Source organism: Crocodylus porosus, unplaced genomic scaffold (genome assembly GCF_001723895.1).
Source record: "Crocodylus porosus isolate Cpor-Errol unplaced genomic scaffold, CroPor_comp1, whole genome shotgun sequence".
In the NCBI taxonomy this organism is placed as follows: domain Eukaryota; kingdom Metazoa; phylum Chordata; order Crocodylia; family Crocodylidae; genus Crocodylus; species Crocodylus porosus.
The window spans coordinates 14,099,549-14,120,995 of NW_017728920.1; the positions used below are offsets into that span (position 1 = coordinate 14,099,549).

A 21,447-nucleotide genomic window follows, 5' to 3' on the forward strand; every position below is an offset into this window, starting at 1 on the left:
ATGGCAATCAAATGGACAATGCTAGCCTAAATGTGGAGCATAGGTTTGCAGCCCAATTTCCCTTTACCACCATTCCTCCAGCCTACGTGCCTGACTTGCATTGCTAATTTCTCTGACTTGGTTACATGGGGTGTTAGAGCCACTGACTATGTGTAATTGCAGTTTCCACATGATCCTTCCTTAACTTATTACCAGCCTAGTGCCAAGGCCACTTTTCATAATAGATTACCCCACCAGTTCACAGGATGGAGCAGTTCTCCTGAATGGCCACTTAACTGCCTCAGATTGCCTCGTTATAATAGTTATGTGGAGTAGAAGAATTTAACACGAGCCTTTTGTGTAGGGGCAATATTACCCCTCCCTAGTAAGTATCATCTTGTTTTATGTTTTCCTGTTAAAACTTGGAGGAAAATAAAAAGAGATATTTATGCAACTTAGATGAGTTCTCCAATTGCTGCAAGTCAGACCTCCTACTTTAGTGAATAAAAGAGGGAATTAATGACAGCCTCTGTTGACTTCTTCAGTGCTGTGGCCTTTAGCATGCCCAAAGGTGTATGCCTTTTTATGTTCAACTCTTCTGTTCAATGGCACAGCAGTTGCTGCAGGTCAAGCAAACATTTGAACAAATTTTTCATGTTCAAAACACTATGGCAAAATGCTTGAAACATTTAGAAGGCAAAGACTGTGAAAGTGCCTGTTATCCAGCTTGCTGTCCAGATCTATTCATGTCCACAGAAGCCATCACCAAGCCTTATGCAGCATTGTTAGGGATGGGGAAGTACACGATTTCTCTAGCTTTTCAGCACCAGAATTATGGCTATTTGTAAGTTTTCCAAGATTATCAGCTGGTGGCTGTCTCAGTTAACACACCAAAGACAAAATTCACTGAGTCTAAAACATGAAAGATAATTATACGCACAGAAATAGCAAGTCTTTCTACCTCTGCTTTTGCATTTAATTACCCCACATTAAAAAAGTTAGGGTTGCTGTTTTTATACAGTAACTTGAAGACATGTGTGCTAATAGAATTAATTTTGACCAGATTCTGTGACATGCTAGGCACATTCATAAACCATAGACTATGAAGAAAGTAGAGGATGTTCAGGACCTCTTGGGTAGTCCTCATCACCTGACAGGATTATGCCCTTTATATCAGAGACTTTGCAAATATTGTGCCAATAACAAACAACAGGATTTTATTGCATATCAACCTTAATTTTTAACACAGTGTTTTGTTGAAACTGCATTACTTTTCATGCCAAGCTGTCTTTTTCTTGAGACATGAACTTTGGTGCTTTATTTCCTTGCTGATATCCTACCTTATATCAAAAAATGATTGTACCAAATAGTGTTGAAATGCTTAACAAACATTTTCCTATCTAAAACTAGACTCAAATATAAAATTATTACATACATATTAAAAATAACTTATTTGTAAGCATCAGTGGTGATTAGAGGATCATTAACACTTGTAATTTTCAAATCTTGAAATGATACATTCATTTCCCTGGGTATATGGACTCTGAATACAAACTATGGGGACCCTGAATTTTAAACAGCTAAAAAGAGTCCCAAAAGAGAGGGTGACTTTTCTTTTTGAAGCATCAATCTAGGGCTGACTCTCACTTTCCTAAGTATAAAGTCAGAATATCTGGCATACTGACAATTCATTTTTAATTAATGGTTCCTAAAAGAATTTGAAATAATTACTGATGCTGCAACAAATCAAAGCTGATATCTCATACACAGAGACACTTTTAAATGAAAAAGGAAGAGTTATTGATTAAGATCAGTCTACAAAAAAAACCCCTTTATTGAACACTATCTTCTTAAAGTAGAAAGGATCAAGAAATCTGCCAAATCTTGAGATATAATTTAAGACTGAGTTATATAAACATTCTAAAGTGCATTTGTAATGCTGACATTTAATTGAAGGTGTATTAGTTAATTCACAGTACAGTTATTTGTAGAACATAAGCAACAATCAGTGAATCCCATTCTTTGAGTGTACAGACAGATGTAACAACTGAAATGGTGATAACAAAAAATACTGATACCAACTGTTATGATATAAATGTTTTGTGATACAAGTGTAGCAAAACTGATTTCTGCTTCATCTAGGGTCAGTTATGGCTATTTAAGTTGTGTCACTACAGGCTAATGTAGATGTAACATTCAGGCTGTAAATAGACATCTAATTTGTTTCAGGCCTTATTGTCCTGGGCTTTGACCCAAATCAAAACAGACATGGCATAGTCATATACACACCCTGTCCTTCAAAGCTGAACCACTGCTCCTTCACCAGTAGATGGACAGTGAGAGCCCACAGCCTGGCCAGCTTGTCCTGAGAATGACCTGCAAGAAGCTTACAGATGCATACAGCCACATCCCAGGAAAAAAAAGTGTTAGAATACTTTATTCCACATACTTCAGAGGGACTTGCAGAGGGGCAGTAAGTGTGTATGTCTGTACAATCCTGGGACAAAGGTTTTCCTCTGGGTGAAATGTCTATTTATAACCTTAGATTGTACCAGCTGCTGGAAGATCCTGAGCACTCTCCCTCTTCTTTTAAAGTGACTAAAATATATGTTTGTCCATTTACCTACCATCAAGGTACATATAAAAATGTTGCATGTGATTCAACACAACTTTAATAAACTAAATAGTTCATTATTTTTGTGGCAATAAAATATACCATTCTATGTATTTTGGAGAGTAGTTTTAGTATTGTAGGTTATCCTGGAAACCTTATGTATAAACTGGTTGATGAAATGAAAGCATATAAGATGGTAAAAATAAATGTTTTTCACATTTATGTGTGGGGGGAGAGATAAGGATGAGTGCAGAAGCTAGAAATGATACATTCCCACTATTAAAATGAAATTTATTTTAAACACAAATGTGGATATAGATTAAGTCTTTTCTTACTGGTATGTGCCTTATCAATTTAATTACTTTCTGATAACTTTATGCTAACAGCTAAGCCAATAGGGCAGATTAGATTTTCCTTTCAATTTTAAGGATTTAACATAAATTACACAGATTTTGGTTTTCCTACAAACTGAAAACTTCATTTTCTCTAGATTTCTAGCTCTAATCCCAGGTCTATATATAACAATTAAAAGTGTGATGAATTGAATGGTGAGCACAAGTTTTCATTCTTTAACAGCAAAAGAAAAAATGGCCAGAAGTAAAATGAGAACTATATGACCGAGGTAAGCAAACTTGCAAAAAAGTTTTTAAATATATTTTCAGAAAAGCACTGTGAGATGATGCAGTATTGCTATCCCCATTTTACAGACACAGATCTAAGCACAGAGAAATTAAGATGAAAGCATTCACTAATTTAGGCCCCAATTTGAGGTGACTACAGACAATTTGTTCAAAGCATAAGATACAGCTGTGAGTGCTCAGAGCTTCTCAAACCACACCCCAAGTATCAAGGTGGGCATTCAAAAAATAAGACTGCACATCTGTCAAAGTTTGTTTGAAATGACTTGACTAAGCACACAGAAACTCTATCAGCTGAAACAGGGCCAACTCTCCACGGCAGCATTCACTGGTTTTAACCATGAGAACCTCCTTGCTCTTCCTACCTTCCTCTCCCTACCTAAATGAGTTCAATTTAAAGCTCAATACATTTATGAAAAGGATTACGTGATATGGTTATTTGTAATAGCAGAGGACTGGACTGACTCTTTCAAAAGATCCCATCCAGTCAAATGTAGAGGCAAGTTTAATTTCATCATTTCCTAACTTCTCAGTTATTGGCAAGGCAAACTTAAATCATATTATTTTATTATGCAAAGGCTAAGTACAGACAGTCATTAAAGCCTGAGGCTGAATTGATTCAATCTATGTAAGCTTCTCTAAGCTGCACAGACTGGACGATTAGCAAAAGGAACTCATGTTTGCTCTTCTGTTGGGGAAGACAGGCAGGTGCCAGCACTGGCAGAGACCAGATGCCTGGGGGTACTCCTGCATGCATCCCAGTGTGCCAGACATTACCAAGGGCAACTGAATGTAGCCAAGCAGTAGGGCTATGTGAAGCTTTGGTCACTGTTTCGATTCAGTGGATAATATGCCTGATTCGACAGCCGAATCTCTGAATCTGAATTGAATCAGGAGACCCTTTAATCTCTCTGAATTGAATTGGAACCCTCTGAATCAACTTGGAGAGATTCAATAATTCAAACACAGACACAGCTTTAATGTTTTTTCTACATACCTCAAGGTACCAGGTGGCTCATGAATGCTGTGATGCTGGGGCAGATCGAGCGTCCCATGGGAGCACGGTGGGGGGGAGGGGGAGATCCCCAGTGAGCTTGGTGGCAGACCCAGAAGTGGACAAAAAGCACTTCCGGTCCACTTCCGGGACCACCCCCCAGCTCGGCAACTGGTTCTTCCTGGGTCTAAGAGGGCACCCAGGGTCCCCCTGTGGCCAATTGCTAAGCCAGGGGAGCACAGGCAGGGGGGTCCCCTGCACACTCAGCAGTGGACCTGGAAGTGGACCAGAAGTACTTTTGGTCCAATTCTGGGTCCACCACCGAACATGTGGAGGACCACCCCACTCTCCTGTGGGACACTCCATCTGCCCTACCATCTTAGCATTCACAAGCTGCACTGGTACCTCAAGGTATGTAGAAAAAACATTTAAAGCTGTGTCTATGGCCAAACTGCTGTATCTCCTAATCAGCATTGAATCTTCAGATTCAGATTCAGCTAAATCAAACCAGGACAGTGATCCAAATCAACAAATTGAATCACTGTCCTCTGAATTGGGCCACCTCCTATGCTTCCAGACTGGGCTATCCCAGAGCCACAGCCACTGGGAAGGGCCCTGCCCAGTTGGCTGTGGTTCCAGGATAGCCCCACCCAGCCTGGGTGTGGGAAGCTGGGAGAAATCTGGCCTGGCAGCCCACACAGCCCTAGCCTGAGCCACAGCCTGCTGGGAAGAGTCCAGCCGTGTGGCCCAACCCAGGCTGGCCCCTCTTTCTCCACTCAGCAGCTCTGCCTGGCCCAGCCCCACAGACCCAGCTGCTGGTGAGGCAGACAGATGGCTGGGCCACACTGGCTAGCTCTAGCCAAGCTCCCTCCCTTGCCACTGGGATAGGGGTTTGGGGCTGGGATGGCTGCTCCACTGCTCTGCCCTAGCCAGGTGGAATGGGCTGCTTGTGGGACAGAGGACAGAGAGGGAGATAAAATACCTCTTCCTCTCCCCATTTGCTGCAGACTGGGTCCTGACAGGGGCTGCTACACCATGGTCAGGCAGACCCTGCTGTCCCTTGGAGGGAGAAGGGAGGGAGTGGGAATAAGCCCCCTCCCTGCTCCCTTTGTTTTAGCGTGCCATGCTGACTGGTGTCTGTCCATGCTATGCCCCTGCTCTGGCTAGGTAGAGGTGGCAAGATCAGCTCTGCTGTCTGGAGCAGACAACACAACCCAGCCCAGGGCTGCCAAGCATGCTGGGATATTGGGGGACTCTGGTTTAACTTAAACCAGGAAGGGGTCTGGTACAGAAGTTACAGAGTTTGACCCAGATCAGTTAAGTGTGATACTACATTCAACCAGGTTTATCTTAAATTAGGTTTGGCCATTTTGAAACTGGTTTAGGTGCACTGAACTTATGTTCTGTTACAGGTTTAAACCAGTTCCAGAACACTTAAACTAGTGTATGTGTAACTGCTGTCCCTAGCCTTGCAGAGAGCCCGGCCAAAATCTACTTTTGCAGTCATAAAAAGCCAATAATGCTCAGAATGCAAGAAGAGCTGCTTACATAAACAAATTCACCAAAAATGTTATCAGATCATTCATGATAATACAATGGTAATTTGTCTCTAAGTAAAATGTAATAAGGGCTAAATTAAAAAAAAACAACAAAAAAACCAAGGGAGCAGGGGGGAGAAACAAAGAGGGACATGATTAGAAATTCATGGGAGTTCCATGAACTATGAGCTTCAGCTTTAAAAAAAAAAAAAGTAAGCTGTTAATTTATGTCAAAATTGTTATATTAATTAGGTTTACTGAAGAGTATTTCTTTTCCTGACCTGAAAACCAACCAACCCACCCACCCACACAATATTACATCCCTTTCTCTACCACCCTGTGACACACTTGGGCACTTGTGGGGACTATAAATTAAATTATAAAACAATATCTTTAAAATAAGATCTTCTGTTTATCCTACTAAGAGAAAATAACCCCCTTCCCCCTGCCCCAACAAACGAAAACAAAACAAAACAGAAACAAATGATGGTGCCTAAAAAAAAGGGAAGAAAGGACAGTAAAAATATGGACCTGAAACTGACCATTCTATAAAAAAACGCCAAATACCATAAAAACAACAACACTACATTTTTAATACTAGGAGAAAAATATGGAAATGTGATGGATTTCAGGAAGCAATATGTTACACATTGGAAAATGCACACAACAAAAATTACTTGAGACATAACATGGAAGGAGAATCTTTATGCACTAGAAAGCTCAGTTCAGTAAGTAATATCAACAAATGCTTTTCCTAAAGTATATAAATGGATGCTGAAGTGCTCTGCTGAACAGATGCCTTAAAAAGCAGCAGTAATAACTTAGTTTCAACCTGCTACAATATAGACATGAGAAGAATGCAGAACAAACACAGGGCACTTAGGTTTGCTCAAAAAATAAAAATATATCTTACATACAAATGCCAGAATAAACATAAACCTATTATGAAAGCCCAACAGAAACATAAAATCTATGAAGACAAAGGTATAAGTAACAAAACAGAATTAAATCACAAAAAATCATAATAAAAATCTTGCACTGAAATTTAAAGCACTAGGAAATTTTATTATGACTCAGGCCATAGATAGGCATTCACTTCTAGTGCTAAGAATTTCCGTGGAATTTTCACACTACAAAAGTAGCCCTGACCCAGGAGGGTATATGCATCCTAGCCCCCTGGCTAGAGCGCTACACTGCTGAGTTGCCCAGTGAGAGCTCACTAGAGGACTTTTCTGGGGGTCACCTCTGGCCTTAGGGGAGCCCACTGATTGACAGCCTGCGACCTCCCCTGTCTGGGAAGGGGGTGAGCTGTCAAAAGCTGCAGCTGCCACAGGCAGACCCAGGAGGGAGCTCTAAGAACTGCTGTCCTACAAACAGGAAGGTGCCATTTTTCCATGGTGGCAATGTTTCCAGAGCTGTGTACCATCCCCTCACCTCCCCTGCACACACACACACACTCCTTTGTGGGGCTGACCCAGAGGAGGAGAGAGGAATAGAAAGTGCCTTCTGCTCTGACAGGAGCCCTTCTGGGGCCAAGACAGGATCCCTTGAGGGCTCCCTGACAGTTCACCCCAAGCGCACTCCTCTGCCACACGAACCATTATACCGGTAGCAGAACAGAAGTTTAGCACACACAGACTGGTTTTAAAATGTCAGAATTCAGTCTAAAATTTGCCATCCCCTCCTCCACCCCGGTGTGAATGCATGTTCTGTTCGCTACCAATCTAAATTACGATGCTTACAGAAAACCACGTAACTTAAATCAATTCTGCCTCAGGCTTTTTGATTGCCTGTATCTAGCCTGAGGAGATTGCTAACTCTAGCCCCCTCAAGAACCTTACTCAGACCTGCAGAGAGGTATCTCTATCCACTTAGTATCCACAATCCAGCATTTTCTCCTGAAGGCAGGTACATATATATTTTCTTTCACAGACCCAAGCACATGTTTTCCAACAGCTAGATGGCAACCTCCTCTTTTTATAAAACCCTAGTGGATTCAGCATTTGCTCTGGGAGTGGGAGAGCCTGTATCAGTTCCCTACTTTGCCTGAAGGGCTTTTGACTCATCTCTCTCAATCTTTAGGTGAGTGATCTAACCACCAAGGGCTGTTCTGAGTCTTCCTCTACCACTCCAGTAGAAGCTGGGCTACTGTGTGGCAAAGATTTTAAGATGCACTGATCAGAGAGATAATAAATCTGTGTATCCTAGAATATACTCACAAAGGAAGGAAAGGGAGAGGGGAAGGGACTTTAGTTCTTGTCCCTGCTCTCAGAAATGTTTCTGTATTTTATCCTAAAGTAGTTTAATTTAAAAGACAAAAAGTCATGGATATGTGGACCTGAAGCAAGATCTCCTAGATGAATGGATCAACATTTTTAGACTAATGGCAATCCTGAATTCACTCACAGCACTCTCCAGCTCTTAGTTTTCACTATTTTTTTGACTATAGAAAAATAGTAGAGCAATTTTTCTGTTGCAAAATACTCGGAAATACCACAATTAAGGATTTCGATTTGAAATCTCGGGGTTTATCTTGTGAACCATGTTTGCAAACCCATTGTGGAGCATTCCCCGGCACCCTTGGAAGAATCTCAAGGTATCCCCCAGGGTGCCATGGCACCCTGATTGAGAATCACTGTCCCAGATGAACGCTCTAACTAGAATGGTAGAGACCCATATTCTGCTTTATACTTTTTCTCTGGCCCAATGTATCTTGAGTTTACAGAAGCTCTCTAGAATGTAGGTGATGTGAGCTCATTTCTGCTATATCTAAAAAAGACACTGTATCTGTTACTGAATCCTCACGATGCTTATATGCAAGCAAGGTGCTGAGCTACTCAGCCATGTCAAAACTGGACATTTCTGAGCATGCACAGAGACAAAACCCCAAATGCCTAAAAAAATTACGCCTGCAATTTTAGTACTTCTATGTCAGGCAACAAGTGAATGGGTATTTCCAGGATTGCAATTTAAGGGCATCTATACATGTGCTCTGGGGTAGAGGGAGTGGTGATTTAATTAGAGTGGCTCTGAGAACTGTTTTAATTAAAGCACCTGCAGCATCAAGTGTATTTAGCAACCTGAACTTAAAAATGGTGGCAGGGCAACCTTAATTAAAACTTGTTTGACGAGCATTAATTAAAGTACCCCCTGCCGTCATTTTGAAAGGTGGGAACTGAATACATGTGATGCAGTAGCTGCTGAAACATGCTCCAGCAGACTCACACCAGGCTCAGTTAATCAAGCCTGCTCCAATGAGTGCTAATTAGCACATGTTGAAGCAGAGGTCCGTCATGTGTATAGGTGCCCTTATTGTCTAATTTCTGCCCTATTTTAGGTGCTTGAGTCCTTTTTTGGGTCAGTCCCTAAGTGTTTTCCTGAACTGAAGCCTACAGCAACCTACAGCTATCTACAGCAATATTTAATACCAGCCTAATTACAAAAAATAATTTTGATAGCAACGTATGTTATACATACAAAAAAAGTTTCATACACATCTCTGCTAGACGACAGACAAGATGCAGGTATATTTCTTCACACTTCTTATTCCTTTTGGATTAATTTATATTTTTTAATTGACTGATTAGGCAACATAGTTAAAATATCAAATGTTGACTCTTTATTCATTAAAATCTACCACATTTTGTATAAAAAACTAATGGCAATCATTAATACACTGTGAAGCTGAGAATTATTCGCACCTCTCTTTTGTGGTCAGTGCCTCTCCTTTGCATTAATAATATATTACAGTAAATTGCAATAATAATTTATTGTGCTTGCAGAATTCTTGAATTTGTTGTTCCTTCTTTGATAGACTTGATAGATTATATGGTAATGCACTGAATCTTTTTGATGCAAAGAACTGTTTATTATCTACCATAAATAACACACGAAGTGAGGCTTGTGATTACAATGTGACAAAAGAGGTTACAAATATTATGCTGCACTTTCAGTTATTGAAAGCAGAACAATTTACTGAAGCCAAACTGTGCTTTTTATGCCAATTTCTTTCACTTTGGAACCTTACATTTGGAAAAGACAAACCCTTGAAAGGCAATTAGCTGAAGCTAATTAAGAGCAGCTTGAAAAATATTCCAGGTCAATATTTCTGCCAAGTAAATTTTTCTCCAAAAGGATTTTTATATTGTGAAATTGTAAGTGTACCACCTGTTGAGTGATTTGCTTTATGAAGTAGATTACAATACATCTAATTTTACCCACGGCTTTTCAATCATTTTTATTATTTTATTCATGGTTTTTTTCCAGGCATTTCTTTCCAGAAGTTAAGCAAACATGAATAAAGAATGTGATATATGACTAAAAAATGGCAAAACAATATTTTTAAAGCAAGGCAGCACTCATGACTCCTGCTTGTATAACATTCAAATGTCACTATGCAGAGGGTGATATTGTTAGTGCTGGCTACTGATACCTTCAGATTGTATGCTAGTGCAAACCTTTGGCTCATAAAACTGTGGGTAAGGATTTAGAAAATGCTATAAAAATTTCTAAGCTCTTCCTATTTAGGAACCATCCAGCTAGTAAAAGTCTCTCTAATGTCAGGGATTTCTCTGGATATGTAAAGTACTTGGCACTATAGCAGGCAAGCAACAAAAACTATAAAGTAAAATTTTAATTGAACTGACAGCCATCTAGTTGCCAAAGTAAAATATTTCTCCACCAAAAGCCCAATTCTAAAGGCCACCCCCAAGCAAAACATATAGCAAAGGAGTTAAGACAAAATTGCTCAGGTAGATAATGCTAATAAGGCCTTAAAGGATGATGTGAGTCCATGCTTATCCAAACAATTTTTTTTTGTGTACGGAATAAGAAAGCAATGATCTTTCAAAAGCTGTTTCTGTAATAGTACAGTTATCTGCATTCCCATTACCAGGTTCTCATCGTATTAGACTTCTAAGGAAATAATAGCACAGTCCTGGAATATTTTCTACTGCCTACCCAAAACAATATACGTAGCTCTGTGGTCAGTTTGCTGGAGTCTATTTAAGTTTGTATTAGATGCTACTGGGCATGTCTACACATGCATTAATGCACTTTTCCTAATGTGCATTAAATTTAATACCTCCAATGTAAGGTACTAAATGAGCATTAGGCTGTCCTAATGGTCAGTAGTGCAAGTGCATGATTTTTAGATGATGCTTAATGTGCAGTAGCCTGTTTTACTGAGCATTAGTGTAATAGCATGGTTTTTTACACACCACTTTAATGCATGGTAAAATAGCCTACTGCTCATTAAAATGTATGTGTAGATGTGCCCACTGACAAATAAAAGGAATGGAGAAGTCCATTCTAGTTATCTGCTGTGAGTAATCACTTTCAGTATGATTTAACACTCCTTCTGTACCTCAAATCAAATAGGGTGACTATACATGAACAGTGAGGCTGCTCTGATGCACTGGACTTCCAGCACAGTGGAGCAGACACAGTCTGGTGGACTGTGGCAATTGCTGTACTCCAGCAATCTCCTATGTCTCATGTATGAGTGCTCTCATACTTAAAAATGGTGGTGCGCTTTCAAATGAGCTTTAACTCAAGAGCCCCCCCACCACTATTTTTAAGCACAGGTACACCGATACATGAGACATAGTGGTATTTTAGAGTGGCTCTTGGAGCCACTATAACTTATGCACCACTGCCACCACCCTGGCACATGTGTAGAAGTGCCCATATTGTTCTAGGCAGGTGGGGAATTTTACCTTGGGATTCTAAAGTTTTATTAAGGGGCCATAATTATGCACAGTGAGGAGAAACACATATTTGGGAGCGTGATATTGAGCTAAAATATTATTCAAAGACGATACAAGAGAAGATGTTCCTTTAAGTGTACTGGTACACTGCAGCATTGTCAAAATTAGTGAAAGAAACTGAAAATGTGATGCAGACCTACCATACAATAAAATATTATAGTTTTAAAGACAAATAAGTAGTTAGTTTCACTTAGTTTATTTTCATTTCTTTCCTCAATAAAGTTCAAATCTTCATCATATGGACTCCCCCAGGTTTATAATGTAGTGAGAAATCACTGACAGTTTTCATAATAAAGTCTATTGACACCCCCCCCTGCCAACGCCCCCCCCCCAATCAGAGGAATACCACTGCCACACTTCTCAGTTGTTTTACCTTGAGAACAATCCAAATGTCAATCATTTTTCCTCCTTAATATAGTAATAGCAAATGAATTTGCAAATCAGAACACACCAGAGTTTTTCTGAAGCTTCAGTTTTCTTTTAATGGTTTCTGGCTTATAGAACCACATCAATTTGTAGTCAGTATTAACTTAATTAGTCAATTAGGAGAGGAATTCTAGATTTGTTTTTTAATTTTAAAATGTTACAAAGCATATTCCAGATTGCATATATATATGACATTTGGATATAATTAAATGGTGGGCTTCCTTTTTTTTATTACACACAAAATGGTGGAAAGTGGGGAATTATGGCAGTTCTTGGCACTGTTTGTTAGATTGTATTAAGTAAAACATTTTAAAGTGATGACATCATTATTAGCATCCTGAAGGAATACTTTTAGTCCTTTATTTAAGCATAATCTTTGTGATGGAAATATACCATAAAACTGTGTAACTTTCTTGTGAAAATAAGTAAGTAGGTTTAAAACAAATAAAGTTGCTTAAAATAAACTATATTAACATGATTTATTTAGTTTTTATTTGAACTATTTTTCTAAGTTTAGTATTTATATAGCTTATTTCTTACCTTAAAATATTTCATGAAAATTATACTTTTAAAATTAAGTATCTTGTTAAGCCACATTTTTATTTTCTCTTATAGGTCTCACATCTTGTAATCTTTTACCATTATGTTAATATAAAGTCTATACTTCTTTAAAAAATAATTGCAATTTGAACATGGTATCACAGACAGTAAATTGAGGTCAGTATTTTAACGCAAAATCCATTATCTAACACTTACTTTGCTTTTGCTTCTGCATCTTCATAAGCTTTATTGGAAACATCATCCAGACCTCCAATCAAATGCTTGAAAGAGCTGTAAGAATAAAACAATATATTTGTAAGAGAAAGATCACATAATGGAATCAAAAGTGTGTTTATTTAAAAGTAGTCATGATCTCGACATTGATCGATCAATAAAAGCTGTGATCTACAGAAGGTGGGTGAAAGAAGAAAAAGAGAAGAGTTAGGAAACTTACATTCTCACCATACGCTTTTAAATTATAATCCATGAATGTTTAAAATAAATACTAATTAATCACATACAAAGACAGAAATAAAAATAATGATTGGTTTTATTCATCAAGCTGCTTATGGGGATGATCAGATTAAATTTGATGGCAAAACCCTTACTGGCTTCAGTGGACTAGGGGCAGACAGGCCTCAACAGCTTAATGTCTTGTGAAATATGAAACTGTCAACATCTATGATGAATCTCATGATACAAAGGGCAAGATGTTCCTAGTAGAAATTCCAAGGCTTTGAAACTCAATATCTCATGACCAAGTTTGTTAGAGTGACAATAAGAAAGCAGGGTAGATATACACCTTACAGATTAACTAAATAAAATATAAAAAAGCACAAGTTTTTGTGAACTCAGATTCATGACATCAGATGCTGTTTTCTTTTCCTTATCCCTGCTTTGTTTTTTTTATCTTTCTCAAAGCTGCATTAAAACTGGCAATGAAAAGCTCACTGGTAGAAGGAAAGTAAATAAAAGACAGGAAGACAGGAAGAGAAAGGGAGAAAAAGATGAGGAGGAACAGAAAGTGAGGGAGAGAAGGAAGAAAACTCTGGGCGCATTTACACGTGCACAGTTACTGCTCAGTAACCAAAAATTACTGTGCAGTATGGGCACACATCTATACCCAACTGTATACTATACTATACTATACTATATCTGGTTACATGTAGTAACTATGGCAACTTATGCCAACTCAGGAGTAAATTTGCTACATGCATGATTCAAATTATTGCGCAGTAAGGCATGTTTAGATGCCTTACTGCGCAGTAACTCTGTTTGTGTGGACTGACTTGGGAGTAACTTTATACCCAAGTTGGTGCACACACAGCATTACTGCACTGTAATGCCTATACATGTAGATGCCAGTCTAAAAACAGCTTACTGTACAGTAAATATATGTGTAGACATGCCCTCCATGTTCTCAGTTGTCATCATAAAACCACAAAGTAAAATTACATCTAAATTGGTTAAAGCCATGTGGCAGGACATGTGAAATCTCGTTCTTTCCTTCATCTCCCAAATTAATGGAGTTTTTCCATTAATTTCAATAGGAACAAGATTTCACCCTCAAGCTAGAAGATAAAAATCTACAAATGATAAGACAGGGCAGTCTGATCATCTGAGTCTGCCAGTCTTTATAAATTCAGATGGCTTCAACAAGCTTACACCATCTCTTTCCAAGACAAGAAAAATTTCTTGTAAGATAACATAATAATAGTGACCCAATGATTTTCACCTTGAACACTTAACTGAAATAATTAAACATTAAGAAGTATCTCTGGTGATTCTGATCTCTGTTACAGTAAAAGATTTGACTGGCATAAGAGCAAAGCATATTTACATTTAAACATGAATCTAGAAGTGTATGAACTTTAAAAAAAATTCACAGTGTATAAGCTCCTTGCTGTGCTATATTGGGAAGAAGATCATTTACATATTAATCACTGAAGAGGAAATAACTAACTAGATTCTGCTGCTTTCAGTTTCTGAATCTTGAAATATTGACAACCAAAGCTATCAAAAATGAACCAATTTTAGATAATTTTTCTCAAGACTGCAGATAATAATAGTAAATAACAATAGCAACAGAAGTCTGTATACATTATTATATAAAGCGTTAATGATCATAAACTCTTTAGGTCTTTTCTCACCATCATTATAGAACAACACAGAGACACAATTCCTTATTTTTTCCACTTCATTAGAGTCATAATATTTAAAATTACATGATCTACAAAATCATTTTTACACAGCTGGATAAAAGCAATAGAAACTCATTAATTAAGAAATGCAATGAAAGACTACCTTTGCTATCCCATGGAAATTATGTCACCTTAATTTCCCTATGGTAGGGAGCTCAGCAGGCTATAATTCAAGCCATTAAGACGTGTTCACAATTAACTAAATACCGAAGAGCATGCCTAAAATATGCACAATTTTGTTTCATAGTTTGAGACACTCAGGGTTGTCTTTTCTTAAGAAACCTGACATAAGTCTGTAACTCTTCACTGGGTAATAGTGAATAGAAGAAACACAACGACAAGATATGCTATATTAATAAACTTCTTAATCTTCAGGGCTCTGAGCCTATAACTCATGGAGATTTGTGCAGTCCCTTCACTTTTACCAAAATTTGGATCTATCGTTAATCAAAAAACAAAAAACAAGAGCTACAATGGATAAAACTCATCCGTTTTATGTTGTGCCCTAAGGCAACTGCTGACCCACCAGCATTTCTGCTTGTGAAACCTGACAATCAGTCAGATGCCTCTGAAAGAATACCATTCACAGCTTGGCATCTGTATCTTCTGAGTGCCAACTACAGGCCATTTGGGGCCATGAGTTCTGGCCCTTGAAAGAAGGTAACAAGGAGAAAGAAGAAATGAGGTTATGTATATTAATATTTGTTTGTACCACATACAAATAAATATTTATGCAATAAGGCAAGGGGTGCTATTACTGTAATGTGCCTGGCATCTTGTTTGCACAAAAAGCCTGAGGTTTGAAATGATATCCTAGAACAGCACATCCTGACCTGCTTTAATGTGGATACGAAAATGCAATTTGTATAAATAATGGATTTTTTGGGCAATATTAATGAACAAGGTTTTCCACAAGGCAACGGTATATATTAGAGTAAGAAAGGCATAAAGAAAAAGTATGACTAACATTTGTCTCCTATTCTTAGCTTTTTACTTAAAAATTTTAAGCATTGTGGGCATTAGGACACGGAAGGATCCTGTAATCCACATAACTAATCTTCCATTAATCTCTTTCATTCTGAGACTTCCACCATTACATCATCTTGGTTCTGACCTTCTCAAGGATTTCAGTAGCAGACTTAGATATTTATAACCTTCATTTTCTCTACCTCACCCCCATCCTAGGTCTCCTTAAGACTGTGGGAGAAAAAAGGATTGGGAGAACGTTGTGGAGTGAGTTTAATTATTAATAAAACAATGCATTGAAAGTAAGCATGTGATCCTAAATCAAGTACCACTATATAATCAATCTATCAGATATTTTATTTCTATTCTTCTTATTTCAAAGAAGTATAACACCGCAGTTCACAGCCATCACAGCAATTGCCATTCAAAACAACTGAATGAAGACTTCAAGGTAAGAGAAAAGATGAAAAAACAAAAATGCAAGCTCTACCCCTTCTTCCCCCCAGTATTTTTACACAGGAAGCAGGATGTTTGCAGTCAGTTGTTCCATTGCTAAATAGCTAAGGAGAAGACAGTGCAGTTAGCATGTGCCCTGAATGCATTTTACCTAAGATGGGAAATACTAATGCTTCACTGGCATGAAGAGAAACATCATGCCTCATATTGTGCCCATTCCCACATGAGAAGCAAAAATGTGGGAGTATGTTCCTTACTTTGATGGGGTAAATATTATTTACTCTCTTCAGCAGCAGCAGCAGCAGCAGCCACCCCAATATTCTGTATTCCCATTGCTGAAGAGATCTGTATATGGATAACAACTTTTTCTACTGTTTCTCCCCTGCTTCACTATACAGTGAAATATAGATTGAAATATAAATTGATAAGAAGTCAGTGATAACACTCAGAAGAGTATCATTGCTTCTTTCATTATTGCTGTTCTGTTTTAAAAATGCATGTACCCTGAATTCTAGGTACATATTCACTATAAAGCATACTTATTTTTTCAGCAACTGCACCATTTATACAGTACTTACTTTAATTGACATGTAGAACATTAATGTAGGTAAATGCTATGAAGTTTATTGGAAGAAGGGTATACAAACACCTAGCACATCTATTAGAAGATTGATTTTTTCCAAAATTCAGCCCATTAATGTATTGAGCCACACACTGAACCAACCTACATTTTTTATTGCAATAAGTAAAGTAGGGGCTGGATCAGATAATATGGTGGAGTAAAGATGATGAATGGAGGTCAGTACTTGTAACACAGATAAGAATTAGAGGTATGCTATGAGTAAGGAAATGTAACTTTTTTTATATTTTACAGTTGAGCATTAAACTTGCACATTCCAAGTGTGGAAATCAAAAAGGAGACAAAAGGGTTGTGTGTGAGAATGCACAACCAAATTTTATTCAGCTTGAGCCTGCTTGCTCTCATCTCAGGGAGTCTCTGATAACAACCCTTATATTATTCGAAGCCTGTTTTATTAAGAACTTTCTGCTGCAAATGGCACAAGCAATTCAATCCCAGCAATTTAACTATTATCATTATTTATTCGTCAGACTCAGAAGAATAAAACCAACCTTTCACTGTTTTACATAGCATAAATACTCACTCTGTTAAACTGCTCACTTAGGCAGGGTTGGAGCAGAGGTATAGTAATGCAGCTCTGTGCCATGAGCAACCATGGTACACAGTGCCAGCTGTCACAGTGCTGATGGTGGAGTTCTGGACAACTGCTGTGGTGGCAGCAACTATTTTTTGAACTCCCCTGCCCACCCCGCAAAAGACAGCACCTGAGGCTGGTGCCCTGGTTGCCCCCCAAACCCCGCAGTTATACTACTAGAGTGTTATTTTTGCTGCAAAGGTCCAGAAAATGTGTGAGAACCAAGGCTTTTTCCATGATGTTTTTCACCGGACCAACTGTGTAGTTGAGAGAGATGTTAGACAATCTTTCAGGCACAGTACCCTTCTCCAGGTCACCTAAGGGCAGTTTTGCAAAGGTAGTTTGGTGCCTAAATAGATAGATAAATAAATATCAAGATCTTCCAAAGTGCCTACTTTCGGGATCCAGACTAGCCGACTAAGCTTCAAATGGAATTAGGCGCCTACTCCTGAAAACGTGATCTGGAATAGACCCATCTACATTAGCCAGTAAATTCATCAGGTACCTACATTCCTCTAGATAACGAGTAAGTTGGATCATCTAATGTGCACCCCTAAGCTGCAGAGGTGGGTAAACATTCAGTCACTGCCCTATACTTAGCATTTCCAGCTGGATTACTAGAGGTGCTTCTGGCTGCACAGAATCACACTCCAGAATTGCCTACCTTTCCCCATTCCCTATGTATAGAGAACTCAGGTACTTAACCCTGAATTGGCCTTTGGAAGCATTGACCTTATAGTGAATCCAGGCATCTTAGTTTCTGTATGCTGTTTAGCCTCCTGAGGGAGGTGTCTTATTTTTAGATGCTGCAATGCATAAAAGTTGGGCCTGTATTACCAATCTGAATTGGGTAAAGTACCTAACTCCAGGCACATTTGAAAGCCCCACAATGTTCCTACCAATATCTCTAAATGCCTAAATACCAATCAAAATCTGACCCTTATTCAAATGATTAAACTGCCAGTCATTCATCCAAATGGATAAAAATGAGAATCAAGCATTTCACAAATGCTTACTCCTGATCAATTAATTGAAGAACAGAAAGAATACTAAAGTAACCCAGATATATTCAACTTTATTGCATGCTGTCAAATACTGCTGTTAGTAACTGCAAACACCATCTAGATTTGTATAACTAACAGTCTATTATAAGAGAAGTTGTGGCTCAAGTTTTATTGATTGTTATACCCTAACATCTTTTCCAAGCATTTATACCTGTTGATTTTGCACTTATTCATCCTGAGAATTTTTATTTAATGAAGTTTGCAATCCCAAGAGAAGATTCTTAAATATCATTATAGCTACAATTAACTATGAAAGAAAAAAATGGCACTTGTAAATAAAAGGTGGACCTCAAATAAATGTTAAATTGCAAAAAAAACCCCTCAAATTCCTTAAATTCAAGGAAATCTGTACCTTGAGCCCATCTTTGTCATAAACGCTTTTTGCTCCGTTTCAAGTGAGCTCAAAAGAGTTATATAAAATTTGTTACTCTTTATACATGGAGGCGTGCCAGTGGGAACTTCACTTTCAGCAGCGTTTTTCTAACAGTCAAAGTGCAAAATTTTTATATACAAATATTTATAAAGTTAAAACTGAATCGTCCTATTAAATTCACCACATCAACATCAGTAAATCTTTTTTTTTGTAACCACAAAAAACTAGGTAACAGCTGTAGTGTGCTCTGAAACGTAACAATGTTAGGCTCTATAAGATCAAGGATGAACATATTTCCCAAGCCAAGCATCCTTTATGTAAAATAACCTGCTATGAATTCTTCTCACTTAAACAAGACCAACTGCTAAGAATCAAAACAGGAAACTGCTTATGAGCACGGATTTCTATTTTATTTAATATAGGACCTCAAAATCTTGGGCAAAGCAATCTTTTCTCTGGTTTACACAGATTTACACTTCTATCCAATATGAGGATAGAATTTGTCCCAGAATGGAAATCCAAAGATATCCAAAAAAATTTCCATAAAATACTTATCTTTACCTAGCCATATAAGAAAATTGAATCCTTTCAGCAACACATTCATAGAGTCATAGATGCTAGGGTCAGAAGGGACCTCAACAGATTACCAAGTCTGACCCCATGCCTAAGCAGGAAAGAGAGCTGGGGTCAAATGGCCCCAGCCAGATGCCAATCCACCCTTCTCTTAAATACCCCCAAGGTAAGGGAGGGCGCCACCTCCCTTGGAAGCCCATTCCAAATTTTGGCCACTCTTACCGTGAAGAAGTTTTTCCTGATATTTAGCTTAAATCTGCTTTCTATCAGTTTGTGACCATTGTTCCTTGTTACCCCAAGAGGCGCCCTGGTGAACACAGCCTCTCTGATCCCTTGCTGCATTCCCCTAATGAATTTGTAGGCAGCCATAAAATCACCTCTCAGCCTTCTCTTGCAGAGGCTGAAGAGGTCCAGGTCCCTCAGTGTCTCCTCATAGGGCTTGTCCTGTAAGCCTCTAAATATTGGGTGTACCTACACAAGAAGCTGACTGTGCAGTAGATGAAAAATATTGTACAATAGTGCATCCTAGAATGGACAATGCTAAACTGCTACTGCAGTTTACTAGACTACTGAGCAGTAGCATCACCAAAAAACCATTCGCTAATGAAAGCACTAAATAAATGCTCAGTAATGACTGTGCAGTAGCATCCCATGTAGACATGCCTTTTGTGATGAAAATCCTTCACTTCAGCATTTTGGTTTTTTTTTAAATTTATTGTACTATATATGGATGCCACTACATATATTTATGGGTTCTCCACTATGTTCTTTATTTTATTTGTATAGGGTTTTATTAATGAGCATGCAATGTCACAACCAGTTCATTTTATTTGTTCTGTTTTTAACCAATGTTTATCATTCTGTTTCTGTTCATGCTCTCATTGTGCTGTTATCCCAACTGGGGTTACATCTCAAAGATTACAGAGAGACCATTTTTTTTTCCTGCAAACACTGTTGTCAAATTAGCTAGGTCAGTATGAGTCCCTGTGTTCCATTAGACCTATGCATCAAAAACATGGCAACAGAACAAATAGTGAGTTTCTCTCAGAGGCTCTCATAGTCATTCTAGATTTTCTATATTTTACCAGTCATGACAATTCTCACGACAGTGCAAATGTAGAAGATATTCTTTGAATTTATTTTGAACTTCTCTTGTACTTTTTCCTATCTGATTCTTATGAAATCACTGAACATGTTTATGTGGAAATCAGCTACAGATTTTGAACCATTTTACTTGGTTCTGGTAGATAAACAACTCTTATAATAAATAATGGTTTAAATAAACCAGCCATGACAGCTCTTATATCTGGCTTGAAATGGAAAATTTTATGATTCAAAAACATCTACTTTTGCTCTTACTCTTCATGACTGGTTTAGGCTTCTGACCTAGGAATGCTCTCTTCTGTTTCTCTGATTCTTTTTTGCCATGTACCATCTCAATCCATTTGAAGGTCTAAATAATAGTATACAATGTTTCTTTTTTGTATTTATGGCCCTCAACTCCTAGGGTTCACTTTTTTTCTGAAATTATTAGTTTTCATTTATATCATGTGGCTTTCCCAGAGAACAATTAGATATTCTATCTCAAATTATTTTATATTTCTGCAGGAACAGCTTGTTCTGAGAGCTATAAACATTTAGGGGAGGAAAAGTAACAGGGTGCATGAAGAAAAATAAGCCACATCTCACTGGAAAAAACAAACAAAACCTACTTGTTAATATTTATGACCCCATTATATTATTCCTTTTTTTTACTGGAGATGCTGTATGGTCTATGCTGACTCATGTCAGTTGTGTTCATCACCAATATATTTGAAATGCAGTATCAAGAAAACTTCTTTCCTATCTTCTATGTAAGGACACTGTGTAAAATACCTAAATATATGGCAAAGCATTATTGATAGCCTAATAAATACATTTTTTCATCTTCTACTGGTGACTGAGATTTTCAAAAAGGTCAAATACAGTCAGGTATCCAACTGTCATAGAAGTTTATTAACTCTGCATTTTTATTGTGATTGAAATAATTCTCAATTATAACAATGGCCATAAAATACATAAATCAATGCATTTGAAAGATGCAATTTTAATTTAATGTAAACA

The 21,447-nt window shown here is 37.9% G+C and overlaps 1 protein-coding gene across 2 annotated transcripts in view; it reads right to left on the reverse strand.

Moving 5' to 3' along the window:
- Positions 1–21,447, reverse strand: part of PRKG1 (protein kinase, cGMP-dependent, type I) — a 1,071,278-nt gene that overhangs the window by 103,083 nt on the left and 946,748 nt on the right. For both annotated transcript variants that reach the window (XM_019538593.1, XM_019538592.1), the window contains exon 9: positions 12,714–12,788. In XM_019538593.1, the coding sequence (XP_019394138.1) occupies positions 12,714–12,788 (75 nt within the window). The remainder of the gene's footprint in view (positions 1–12,713; positions 12,789–21,447) is intronic.